The sequence below is a fragment of the Pezoporus wallicus genome, unplaced genomic scaffold (genome assembly GCF_028554395.1).
Source record: "Pezoporus wallicus isolate ANWC-B61680 ecotype Strahan unplaced genomic scaffold, APGP_CSIRO_Pwel_v1 contig_4264, whole genome shotgun sequence".
NCBI lineage: Eukaryota > Metazoa > Chordata > Aves > Psittaciformes > Psittacidae > Pezoporus > Pezoporus wallicus.
In genome coordinates, this window is record NW_026637102.1 from 1,697,225 (window position 1) to 1,710,485 (window position 13,261).

Sequence of the window (13,261 nt, forward strand, 5' to 3'; positions counted from 1 at the left end):
CCTCCTTTGACCTGCTGGTCATGCTCCTTTTGATGCAGCCCAGGATACAGTTGGCTTTCTGGGCTGCAAGCACACACTGGTGGCTCGTGTTTATTTTCTCATCGACCAACACCCCCAAGTCCTTCTCCGCAGGGCTGCTCTGAATCTCTTCTCTGCCCAACCTGTAGCTGTGCCTGGGATTGCTCTGACCCACGTGTAGGACCTTGCACTTGGCATGGTTAAACTTCATGAGGTTGGCATCAGCCCACCTCACAAGCGTGTCAAGGTCCCTCTGGATGGCATTCCTTCCCTCCAGCGTATCAACCAAAACACACAGCTTGGTGTCATCGGCAAACTTGCTGAGGGTGCACTCAATCCCACTGTTCATGTCAGCGACAAAGATGTTGAACAAGACTGGTCCCAACACCGATCCCTGAAGGACACCACTCGTTACTGGTCTCCAGCTGGACATTGAGCCATTGACCACAACTCTGTGTGCGGCCATCCAGGCAGTTCTTTATCCACCAGGTGGTCCATCCATCAAATTGATGTCTCTCCAATTCAGAGACAAGGATGTCGTGTGGGACAGTGTCAAACTCTTTACACACGTCCAGATAGATGACATCAACTGCTCTACCCCATCCATAGTTCTGTAGCCCCATCATAGAAGGCCACCAAATTGGTCAGGCAGGATTTCCCCTTAGTGAAGCCATGCTGGCTGTCACCAAGCACCTTGTTGATTTTCATGTGCCTTAGCATGCCTTCCAGGAGAATCTGCTCCAAGATTTTGCCAGGTGAGACTGACTGGTCTGTGATTCCCCGGGTCATCCATTTTCCCCTTCTTGAGTATGGGGGTTATATTTCCCTTTTTCCAGTCATCGGGAACTTCACCTGACTGCCATGATTTCTCAAATATGATGCCAGTGGCTTCCCAACTTCATTTGCCAGCTCCTTCAGGACCCACGGATGGATTTCATCAGGTCCCATCGACTTGTGCATGCTCAGGTTCTTAAGATGGTCTTGAACCAGATCCTCTCCTACAGTGGGCCCAAGGTCTTCAATCTCACAGTCCCTGCATCTGCCTTCCAAGACTTGGGTGGTCTGGTCAGAACCTTTGCTAGTGAAGAATGAGGCAAAGAAGTCATTAAGAACCTCAGCGTCCTCCAAATCCAGGGCAGCCAGTTCTGATAGCTTACAGGAGAGGGCCCACATTGTCCCTAGTCTGTCTTTTATTTGCAATGTACCTATAGAATAGACCCATAATACATGAGTCAGAAGGGTACTTTGTTCTCTTGCACTGTCTTACCTCCATATCCAGTGTGTGTACAAGCTATGAAAACCATCTTCACTCTCAACTACTGAATACCAATTGTATAAATTCAGTTTCCCTTAAGTGGGGTGCCCATGTGTATTGGGTAAACTGCTGCGGACTGTGGCTTCCTTGCAAGGCTTGGACACTGCCCTCCATCCTTTTTAGCCAATAGGGGACAAACTTTCAGGCCTGGCCTAACCGCACAGGTGACAACACTGTGAAACCAAGTGAGACTCCTCCAAGCACAGAAATGTCTCACCATTATGCATTTCCCTGGCACCTGGATGGCACCATCTGTTTAAACTCTTTCTGCATTTTTTTTTACCATACGTCAGAATGAACTCTTCATGACAGTAGTTTCTTAAGTTTATATACTGCATCCCACCAAAAAGAATAGGCACATGTTTAATAATATGATTAGAACCAGATATTATTTGCAAAGGCATGAGTAACTTGACGAGCTTGCAGTCCCTTATCCAGGAGCCTAGAGCTGAGAAGGACGTTTCATCTCCTCCAGCAGATTGCATGTTACAGACCTTGCACTATGGGGGTATTATGTTCTTTATGTAAGTGCAAACAACACTTGCAGGCCAAGAGATGAGCCCAGATATCCTACCTGCCCCACACAGCTTGTAGGGGCAAGAAAAAAACACTCAGTAATCCAACAGCCAATACCGGTAATTGATACAGGCTGAAGGATAAAAATGACACCAGGTAACAAGCAGTAACTCATGGAACGAGCTTTTGAGCTTAGGAACTTCATGGATTTCAGCTTTCAGAAAACTAAATCCTTCCTTTGCTCATATTTACATGACTACAGTGCTCACAAACCAGTCTTTGCTTTTGATCCTTCCAAACCTGGAACAAACTCCCCATTATTTTTAAACCTTGCCTTGTGAGGCTGTCTCACCATCCACCCCACTCTTGATGTTCTGGCATCAGTTCCCTACAGCTTGACAAGAGATTTTTGGTAATGTAGTTCCCCAAAACAACCACAGAAGTCCACATATGGCCTCATTTCAGTCCTGTTTTGCTCTACAGCCCCAATCCTATTGCATCAACATCCCAAAGCCACACTGGCCCTCTGTGGAATGGCAGCACAGCAGAAATTCATGAACTACTAAAGCAGAGACTACTCTGAATGAGTTTTCAGTTCTGCTACCTCAGCTCCCAACCACATATGTGCTGTGGGTCACTCTTCCTCACTTGTTAGGCAGCATTTGTCCAACTTCTGCTAATTTTTCCAAAATTCCTGCTTCCAGGTGACCAGTGTGACTTTGTGTCCCATGTTGTGGCAGTGTAGAAGGTTTTTGCTGACATTCCCCTGCAAAACCCTTTTCTGATCCTGTGATGACACCTGTAGGACCCAGCTAGGGTCAGAGTCTGTAAGTGCCGCCTGAGCAAGGTCCACATGGCAGATCATTGCCAAACCCAGTGTAACTCCTGAGAAAGAGAAGAAATTTCCCAAGGGTGCACAAACTATGTAAAGACTCAATGACCACAGTGTAACTGTGAGATCTTTGGCAACATTTCCCAACTATACACCCAAAGTGCACAGGCAAGCAACCGGCAGGACATCAAGCGAAAGGTCCTCGGACAGCAGCTCACACAGCTGCACTAGCAGCACGGTTGGGTCTGGCCACAAATTAGCACAGTGTATTTAACATTAACCTGCCCTGCTGTTTCCCTTTTCTCTGCTTTCTTTCCTTATGCTCTTCTCCAACAGTACATATTCCACCTTTCATTCCAGCTGTCCTAGGCCACAGGAGTAGGGCAAACCCTGATGGCTTTATACTGCAAACTGGTGCTTGCTGTCATCCAGATCTGCTTTTCTGGCTCATGCCCTAGTAGAGCTCCTCAGGAAGAATGCTGGTCAGGGTGGGCTTTTCTGTGTACTAGGCCATGCTTTTGCCTCCAGAAGTTACTTTTCCTACCCAGCAATTTTGAAAAAGTATGAACTCTGAATGCAAAAGAAAACCACGCCACACATGCGACAACCTAACGCGCTACGTTTGAGGGAATGGGAAGAGACCTTCTGCAACAGGGAAAGCCTTGGGCTCTTCATAGGGCAGAGAAGCTGCAAAACACAGCTGAAGAATGAAAACTCAGGTAAGGTGTGTCAAAGTAAAAAAAGAAAATAATAGTAATAAAAAATCCACAACCCTTTGCATAAATTTCTGCAACATAAGAACACATGGAGAAAGAACTGCCTGGCTGCTTCTGCAAACCACTTCCCAGTTGCTTTTGTGACATATTAGTTATGTAGGCCATAAAGCTTCCAGGAAATGAGATTGTTCCTCAAAACCTACAGAACTAGCATAAGATCTTCAAGGAGGAAGATGTTTTTTTTAATGTGCGCTGTAATGAAATGCAGTAGCTGGTCTGTGGTAATCAATGGCGGCATTCGAAATGAGGAGCCACACTTGCTGAGCAGGAGAGCTGGGACGCCAAGTAATGCTCAAACGTCAGTCTGTGTGAGACCGATGCCCACTGCTCCTGGGGCTGAGATGCACAAGGCGGGGATCCTCCAGCAGGGCCAGCACGGCTGCACCCTGAGGGAAGGATGGAGGTGAAGGCAAACCAAATGTGAGAGGATGAAGAGCAGGAAGGAGACGGGCTTTCTGCAGCCCGACCGAGAACTTCCTTCCCCCTCACCAAGCCCCTTCGGCCCCTGCCAACGACATCCTCGCAGCGACGCTCCCACGCGTGGCCATAACCGCGGGTGTGGGGCACAAAACCAGCAAGCTCTTATGGAGAAAATGAAGCCACCGAGCTACGCTCGAACCGTGCCTCTTCCCGCCTTCCCCTCTGGACGGACACCTCCCGCAGCGCCGAGGGGTCCGTGACCCTCCCGTCCCCCCGGGCTGGGGCACACATACACATACACATACACACTACGGACCCCCACACGCACCTCCAGCCCCTCACGGCGGCGCACCCCGGCCGCCGCTAAACCCTCTGGGAGCGGCCGCGCACACACCGCCCCCCCCACAGCGGACTCGTCTACCCGGCGTGCCCCACGAGCCCACCCCCTTCGGCGCAGGCGCTGTGCAGGTGAGAGGTCAGCCGCGGCGGCGGCGGCGCAGGCCCAGCTCCCCCGGGTCCCCCGCCGCCCACCCCCCAGCTCCCGACCGGGCTCTCACCGCGGACCCGAGGCGAGGGGTACAAGCGCTGCGCCTTCTCCAGGAAGCGGCGGGCCTTGTCGGGCTGGTTGGCCTTGGCGGCAGCCAGCGCAATACCGATGCACCGCTCCGCCTCGTCCCTGTTCGACTCCATGGCGGAGCCAGGCCCCGCCATCGGTGCCCGGGCACCACCAGCCCTTGGGTACGGCGGGCGGAACGGCGGCACCTGCTCCTACTCCCGCTCTCGGAAGAGGACCGAATGGTGTCAAGACGGTGACGGCTCCGCGGAGGGCTGTGGGGAGCAGGCGGGACGGGCAGAATAACCATCACTGCAGGCAGGATGAGCAAAGCCTGCCACCAAGCACCCGCCCGGGTAACGTGACAGTCCAGAGGACAGCACCTGAACAGAACGTGCTACCCGAGAGTAGATGCAACACAGCAGCTCTAGGCTTTCTAGTGCTGGAAAGTCATGGTTTTTTAATCCTCCTTCCAAACACCCCATCTCTGGTGACTTGCCAGCATCCTGAAGTGAAGACATGAATCAGTCAAAAGAGACAAGCCACAGGCCATGTTATGAGCAACATCTTTACATGATACAGAGAGGACAACACTTGGCAAATAACGTCTTTCAGGCTACTCCTGTTACAGAACAATTCCCCTCAGAGAAGGATATCTCGCTGGCAGCAGGCTGGTTATGCAAGGCAGGATGGGTGGGCGAGCCAGTTGGTCTTTAACTGTTCTTCCACCAGAGGCAGCACCTTGGCTCAGGCAGCCCTCTTGTGGATGCATCTGTCCTGTCCACCCTTCCTCAAAAGCCTGGGGGAGCATAGAGCACTCAGCCAACCAAAACCCTGCGGTGGCTTTCACCAGCTGGCTGCTCCAGCCTCCGCTCCCAGGTCCCACCACTAACGAGCGATCTAAGAAATTAAAATAAACCCCATACCATTTTGTAATAACATTAAATAAGTGATTTGGGTGTAGCCCCACAAGACTGCTCCATGCCCAGGTGTGCAGGCAAGGCTCATCACAAAGCAGGGGTGGTGACTCAAAAGTCCTTTTCTTTTTCCTGAGAGGCACATCAGCAGCAAGCAGAAGCTGCAAATACAACAGGCTTTCATTTCTAACTTTGATTTACAAAAATCTCCTGTTATGAACAGTCTGGGCTTGCCAGAGCCTGGTGCCATCCAACAGGTGTCTGCAGGCAGTGGTGGCAGGGCTGTGACAGGGAACCTGGGCACTCCTGCCTGACCCCACTAGTGCTTGGGCATGGCAAAGTCCCACGCTGTCTCCTGGGCACATTTCCACATTGCCCGCATGAGTCGTGTGAAGCCCATGTCCTTGGGCTTCTCCAAGCCTCTCATAAGGCGCTGCTTCATTATGGCAACAAACTCCTTGTTGCTCAGCTCACCATTCCCTGCAAGAAGACAAAAAAATTAGAAACACTAAACCCCACCAACAACCTCCTCCCTGCATGCACTAACTTTAAAGGGCAGCAGCCACAAGTGTCATTTCTTGCAGAAACTGAAATCATGTTTGGCTTCAACCTCCCAAAATACCCTGCTGAGCACAGGTTGCTGACCCACATCAGGTCAGCAATGTCTTGCAGGGCCCAGAGTTCTGGGGCTTGAAGATGCAAAAGCAAATGCCCATGCACCCACAGGGAACATTCTGCTTTAAGTGGTTTAGGAAATTACAGGAGCACAGGGTAACAGCAGATTTTTCTTAATGGAGTAGAAGGAAAGGTTCATTGAAGTAGTCTAGTGAGGATACTGAGAACTATGTCAACTAAATTTATACTAAAAATAAGATTATAGTAAATTGGGGCAATTTTTATTCCATAGTTGCTTAACCACAAATAAATTAAAACCTCTGGGATTTTTATTTAGGGCACTGGCTGATCAGAGGGGACAGCAGCACCACAGTGCAAACAACAGCCTGACGCCTCTCTGCTGAGGGGCCGATGGCTCCTGCCACTATGCCACATGTATCCTGTTGCCTGTTCTGCTCCCCTGCCTATGGCGCACAGCTGACAGCACCGATTTTAGCTTCTGGGGAGCAGCAAAGGAAAACAACCCACCTTTGGGCACAGAAGAGATAGAAGGGACATCAGCCCTCCAGAAACAAACTCACCAGTGTCATCAGTTCCCCGGATCAAAAGAGAAAGAACCTCTCTGGCTGATACGGGGAATCACATCATTTTGTTTCATGAACAAGTTGCTTCATTTGAAAGCTTTTTGCCTGCCTTACATCTGAATGCAAATCTGGGCAGCAGAATTCTAGCAAAATATCAAGAGGTGAGTAAAATTCCCTCCAGTGCTGCAGGTTTTTGATGCATGCATGGTAACGTCTTTAAACATTGAGAGAGTGAAAACACACAAAGGAGGTTTGTGCCTGCTTTTCCACTTGATTCTTTCCTTTCAGGGACTCCTTTGGCAACCACAGTCTTTTCCCCCAAAGGTTTGCTATCAAAATATTTAGCAGATTCTCTTAGGAGATAAGAATCCTTGGTTCACTTCTTCAGCACTGAAGCAGAGAGCATAAAACAAGAGATGCAACCTTAGAAAGGTGCAAAGAAGCAGGTGGTGCTGAAACCCAGAGGGACAATAAAGAATAAAATAAAAATTCTTTTAAAATGCTAATATTTATATATCAGAATGCAAAAAACCCGTCTATTTATGTATCACTGCTGCCACTCAGAGCTGTCAGATCCCTATGACCTTGCTGAAGAATCAGGATGCCAGCAAGGTCTCTGGTTTTGGCTTGACAGTTCTGGGCAAATGCAGAATTTTGGTACTTTCCAAGTCTGAATTGCTGCCACCATCCCCTGGTGGCAAAGACTTCACTAATGCTTATGAAGTACAATTCTCATGAATTCCCAACCCAAGACTGCTTCAGTGTGGCAACAAGCTACCCCAAAGTGCTCACATCCTCTATGGGCCAGCAAGGCAACAAGCTTCCCAGCAAAGCACAGAGCTGCCATTAATTAAGCTATTTGTCCAGGACTTTGGAGATAACAAAACACTAGACAGGCTCATTTCCAACACTGGAGCACAATAGCTCATTTTGTTAAACAAAATAGAGTTTGGGAGTGGGGGTGGAACCTGCGCATCCAGTGCTTTAAGATCAACGTCTTGGAAGCTGGGTATCATCAAATACCCTTCCCAGAAGGGCAGGAGAATGGGGCAAGGTTGAGGTCACTCACCGTCACAGTCAAAGAGTGCAAACACCACGTCGCACACATGGTCGGAGAGCTCCACCTTGGCTACTGTCTTGGCCACTTGCTGCATTGTCACTGCAATGGAGAGAGGGCACAAGGTTAGCGAGATGTGATCTGCCAACTGCAGCAAACACAGGCAGAGGAGCAGAAGACTCGTTTTTCCTCCACAGAAAACTACCTTTACAAAAGTGTGTCGTGTTCAAAGAGGCTTGAAATAAGCTTCGTCCCCGGCCCATTTAATACATGCCTCAAAATCACGCTCCTCAAAGCCTTTGCCTTCATAATGCTACACTGCCTGGGGTGTTATGCTACTGGTAAGCACCAGTGTGCTGATACCTGTGTTGAACATAAACGTTAAAAACAGAGATGAAACATTTTCCCCCCAAATTAAGTTATAAAATTGGAGTTTGCACCCTGTCAAACACCACGTGGAAAACCTCTCCAGATGGGCTTGATCAACAAGGCGGCTCCTTCCTACTGAACTACAAAGATGATAGTCTATGAACCAAGTATTCCAACAGGTTGGGAGTAATAACAACCAGTCTTCCTGTTAAGCAACTCAGGGCCAATAACTGCAGAATGAACCCATCCATGGTCTCCCTGTGACTGTGGGCTCATGTGACAGGCTCTGCAACAAGCAGACACAGTCAACCTTGCAATAAAATAAAGAGTTGTAACAAGTTATTTCACTTCCCCCACCTCAGACTGGCAGCTGAGCTCATCAGCAAAGAGGCGAGCAGTAGTTTTATTCACACCTCTAGAAAAGAGCAAGCCATGGAGCTATCAGTCTGGCAGGGTTATGCAGTAGGTTTTGCTGCATAAAGAAAGAAAAAACCTCAAACTCACTGGGCTGTTTTAGCTGTTTCCTTACAGGTATTTGTGCATGTCTGGCTGCCCTCTAGTTTGTTTCTGATGGCTGCTAATTAAGGAAGGAGGGGAGGTAAGAGTAGCTCAGCTGTCACTTTTGTCAGGCTTGAAACAGTCTGCTCCGTTCCAGACACCTGATAAAACAAAAGGGCTTTGCACAACCCAATAAAATGGAAGGGCTTTGCATGGATGTGAATGTATTTTGTTAAATTGTTTCCCTATGAATTCTGACCCAAGGAAACCCTATCCACAGAGGCTTTGCACTGCAGCAGCAAGCCCACAGGAACTAGGATGAATGTTTAGCTGCAGAGCTCCCTTTCATTCAGCAAGGCAAAAGAGTGAAGTGGCACGACACAAAATCAGACTGAGACCAAATAAAGCATCTGCTTTCATCCACAGCATCCTTCTGGGTTCATGTACTCTGCCCTTCAGAAATTTTGAAGAGTTATGTGTCAGAAAGTCAAGAATAAGCAGCTGATCTGCACCATAACAGGATTAAATAGAACCTGCATAAAATGTTTCTAATAGTGTGGGGTTTGTGTGGTTGGGGTTTTTGTTTTTGTTTTTCCTTTTTTTTTTCTTTCAATGAATGTTCAGATTATTGGTTTCTTCCATCCCATTTCTGCTTCCCTAAGTGAGTTTTGGGGTTATCCACGAAGAACCCACAGCCACCATCAGGTCCTTTCTCCCTGTAAAATCCCTAGTGCAGGAGAAAACTGAAATTAAACAAAAGGTGGATTAAAATATAAATGATCTCAAGTAGGCACCCGCTGTTTCCTGTAATTGTTCTTTTTGAGTTAAAGTCCTTTCCTACATGATAGATGTAGCACTGATCTGCAGTTATTATTCTGTATTTCAGTTCTGTCACTGTAAGTCAGGATACAGCTGCTGCTTCTGTGTGTGTCCTACTGGCAGCCAGAGCTTGCTTTGAGGAGGGCAGAGGCAATGGAATCATTAAAGACGACTTGAATTAATTTTGTTCCCCAGCCTTATGCCCAAACCTTGCCAAACAAGCCGAGGTGAGACTGCGTGTCTCTCCCAACCCACCTGCACCAGCCAGGCTGCAGAATGTACGGTGCTACACCTGTGGCACAGCTGGATAGTAAAGGAAAAGGGTGAATCAATGTTTTAAGCACAGGGACAAGCCATCACATCCATGCATCCCTCTGTTTTTGAAGACACACAGATTTGCCGCCAAGATGCAACATGACTGAATGAACCACAGCACAAGCAAGTAGGTGCATTAGATGGCAGCAGCCCTCCAAAAAGGGCTTTAACAGTCCACCACCGAAATTGCAAGTGTTGGTGTCTCCCACTGGTTCCTTTAATAAGCAATCTGAGTTATTTTATGCATTTTTAGTGTGTTATCTTTTTTTTCCACTCCAATTCCCAGAACCACAGAGCAAGCAATGACTCACTAAGTGCTTACAAACACCGTTTTTCAATGAGGGAGAGCCTTGCCAGGTGACAAACTTCATGTTTTTTCCTCTGTCTTGAGATTAATCACACATTTGGCCAAAATAATGGGCAGCTGGGTTGCTGCCATTTCCAGAATGGCACCCAGGGTGATGCGAGCAGGGCTCCCTGCCTTGGGTGGTCCCACACTGCAGAGGCAGGATGTGTGTTTTGGGTTTCCAGAAATCAGGCTATTTAGGGTCTCACATTGATAGGCACGTTTCATTTTAAGCATCCCAGCTGGAAAAGTTGGATGCCATCATTAACAACAGAGCTAGTAAAACTCTATTTAACCTTTTCAAATCATTTGCATGTGTATGTACTGAAATGTCCTTTCAGAAGAGAGATGTATAAACCCTATGCAATCCTGTGGCACAGCATGTTTTTCTTCTCAAAATGCAAGGCTGCAGCCCTGCAGCTGAGTAGAAACTCCTTTGACATGAAAAGGAGCATCATGGAAAGTCATGGAGATCATGCTTCTGGGGACAAAAGCAGAGCTACCAGACCAAAGGCACAAATCCACTGCTTATGTGATAGTCACAGTCATATATAAGTAAAAAAGGAGATTCCAACACAAAGTGGTTTCTAAACTGAGAGGTACTCAGCATTTTCCAGGGGCTGGAGATTTATGGAGAGCCTGTCCTTGGGATTAGTGAGCCGATTTCTTACATCCTTGCGGACAGACATCCTCTGCTGTAACAGCAACACAACAACTCATTGCATCAGTGCTCAGCAAACACTGCACAGCAATTGTGCATGTACTAAAACCAAAGGGGCAGATGAGTTCTGGAGCACTCTTGCCTAAGGACGTGGTGCTGAGCACTTCCGTGGTCCCTCTCCATCACTCCATCAGGATGCACACATATATGCATCAGTGCACTGGTCTGAGGGCAGCAAAGGTGGCAACCCATGACATTGTCTTACCTCTGCAGGACACTAGATTTCATTACTCAGCTCTTCACAAATTACCTTAAATACTCATCCAGGCTTTTTTACTAACCATGAGAGGCTGTAATATTTTCATCCTTGGAGAGATCCGAAACCTGACTGTAGGGGGCCCTGGGCAAGCTGCTGTAGGTGACCCCGTTTCAACTAGAGGGCCTCAAGAGATCCCTGCCAAATTTACCTACTCTACAGAAGTCCTCCCCACGCAAACAACCAGCATTGACCACGTGCCATTACTCCAGAGGAGCAATATGAGCTGCGCCTCCATGGGGCACTGACTTCTTTCATCCAGCCTTGAAGGCAGATTAAAGTAAGCAGCAATTCAATGACAAATACCTGCTGCACTCAAAACTCACATCTACCTCCCTTCAAATTCCCTGTCAAGTCTGCAGCTTTTTCAAACTCCATACTTCAAATAAAATGATCTTCCATTAACCTGTCCTGGGCTCCAGCCCAACACCAAGCCAGCTTTGCCACTGGAGCGAGCAGTGGGCTCAGCCATCTCCCCTTGCTTTGGCCCACCTCTAGCAGAACACATCTGTGCCTTATCCTAAAACACAAAGGAGTTATATTATGGCTCTCTGCCGATGCCAGCAGAATGGCTGCTTGGAAAGTCTGGCTGCAGATGGTGCCAAAAAAAAGTGCAATTCACACCCTCGCCTCAAAAGGGGAATAAGTGACAAATTCAGCTCCTGTCCTGCTGCCAGCTGTAAGCCCATGCTGGGAAAGTTTTCCAAGTAATGCTTCTGATTTAAGAGAATCTCAGCTATTGTGTTTCTGGTAAAATGAAAGACTGACTGACAAATAATCTGTGTGTTATTCTGTGGGTCATTAAAATACAGCTTTATGACCCTTTTTAGAAGAAGCTGCTACTTTAATTCAACACAAAACCCAGGTTGTCAACCTATGGATGTTTCACTGAATCAGCTCGGTTGGAGAAGACCTTTAAGATCATCAAATCCCACTATTACCCCAGGACTGCCAAGATCACCACTAAACCATGTCACTGAGGGCCTCATCTACACGGTTTTTCAATGCTGCCCTGGAAAGCCTGTTCCAATGCCCGACTACCCTCTCTGTGAAGAAATCTTCCCTAATATCCAGCCTAAACCTCCCCTGGTGCAGTTTGAGGCCATTATCTTTTGTTCTATCCCTTGTTACTTGGGAAAAGAGACTGACTCCCACCTCACTTCAACCTCCTTTCAGGTAGTTGTTGCAGGCAACGATAAGGTCCCCTATCCTTCTCTTCTCCAGACTAAACAACCCCAGTTCTCTCAGCCTCTCTCAATAAGACTTGTGCTCCAGACCCTTCACCACCATCTTTGTTGCCCTTCTATGGACCTGCTCCAGCACCTCAATGTCTTCCTTGTAGTGAGGAGCCCAGAACTGAACACAGTATTCAAGGTGCAGTCTCACCAGTGCTGAGCAGAAGGGGATGATCACTGCCCTGGCCCTGCTGGCCACACTACTGCAGATACAGGGCAGGATGCTGTTGGCCTTCTTGGCTGCCTGGGCACAAGCTGGCTCATGCTCAGTGGCTGTCAGTCAACACCCCCAGTCCCTTTTCTGCTAAGCAGCTTTCCAGCCACTCTGCCCCAAGCCCGGAACACTGCAAATCTATGGTGCAATGTCTGATGCTATCCTTTTTTTTTAACTCTTAAATTTTAAATGGCCCTTCTAAAAGTATTTGGTGCTAACCTGATTATGTTTCTAAAAACCTAATGTTTGGTGCATTAGGTTAGCAGCAATTCATTTAATACACTTCCTCCTCCCTATAAGTAATTTTTACATTTCTTGGTTTTTAATAAGCAACTTTATGAAAGCTTGATTTTTGCAAGAGCACACTCCAATTATTGCTTATTTGATTTGTGTGTGCAATATCCAGACTCAGAGTGCACACATGGAAATGGGTAATGCACAGACAATTTAGGCATGAGAGCAGACAGATGCCTACTTCAAAGGGATCACCGAGGTGTACTACTGCAGCTTGCTTTGCACCTTCAGTCAGACCAGAGCAAAACTCTCTCTTCATATCTCCTGCCCAGATCATCTCTGGGTTGAGCAGGATAGAAGGATGCGAGGGTGATATACGTCAGCTACCAGACACATGCAAGGAGGTGATTTATAGAATAACCCTTTTCTCCTGCATGAGCCCGAAAAAAAATCTCTCATGAAAGCTGGGACCCTGCAGGCAGGGACAGGGGTCTGGGGAGAGCCAAGCCCATAAGTGGCTTGAAGCCATGCCCTGCACACCACCAACCCTCCCCATGGTTTACTCACTCCAGCCAAATCCTCCCAGCTCAATGGCTGTGGCTCCAGCAGAAGCTCATTAATTGCACATAATTAAACAGCAAATCACACTGA

General features: G+C 47.8%; 2 protein-coding genes across 5 annotated transcripts in view; both read right to left on the minus strand.

Moving 5' to 3' along the window:
- The window catches only part of DNAJB12 (DnaJ heat shock protein family (Hsp40) member B12), a 138,291-nt gene that overhangs the window by 19,695 nt on the left and 105,335 nt on the right, over nt 1-13,261 (minus strand). Inside the window, exon 2 of the mRNA XM_057403365.1 lies at nt 4,435-4,570. Within this exon, the coding sequence (XP_057259348.1) occupies nt 4,435-4,567 (133 nt within the window). The 5' untranslated portion in view covers nt 4,568-4,570. The remainder of the gene's footprint in view (nt 1-4,434; nt 4,571-13,261) is intronic.
- The window catches only part of MICU1 (mitochondrial calcium uptake 1), a 106,974-nt gene continuing 99,111 nt past the window's right edge, over nt 5,399-13,261 (minus strand). For all 4 annotated transcript variants that reach the window (XM_057403358.1, XM_057403356.1, XM_057403359.1 and 1 more), the window contains 2 exons: nt 7,616-7,705; nt 5,399-5,827 (listed from right to left, as the gene is read on the minus strand). In XM_057403358.1, the coding sequence (XP_057259341.1) occupies nt 5,667-5,827; nt 7,616-7,705 (251 nt within the window). In that variant the 3' untranslated portion in view covers nt 5,399-5,666. The remainder of the gene's footprint in view (nt 5,828-7,615; nt 7,706-13,261) is intronic.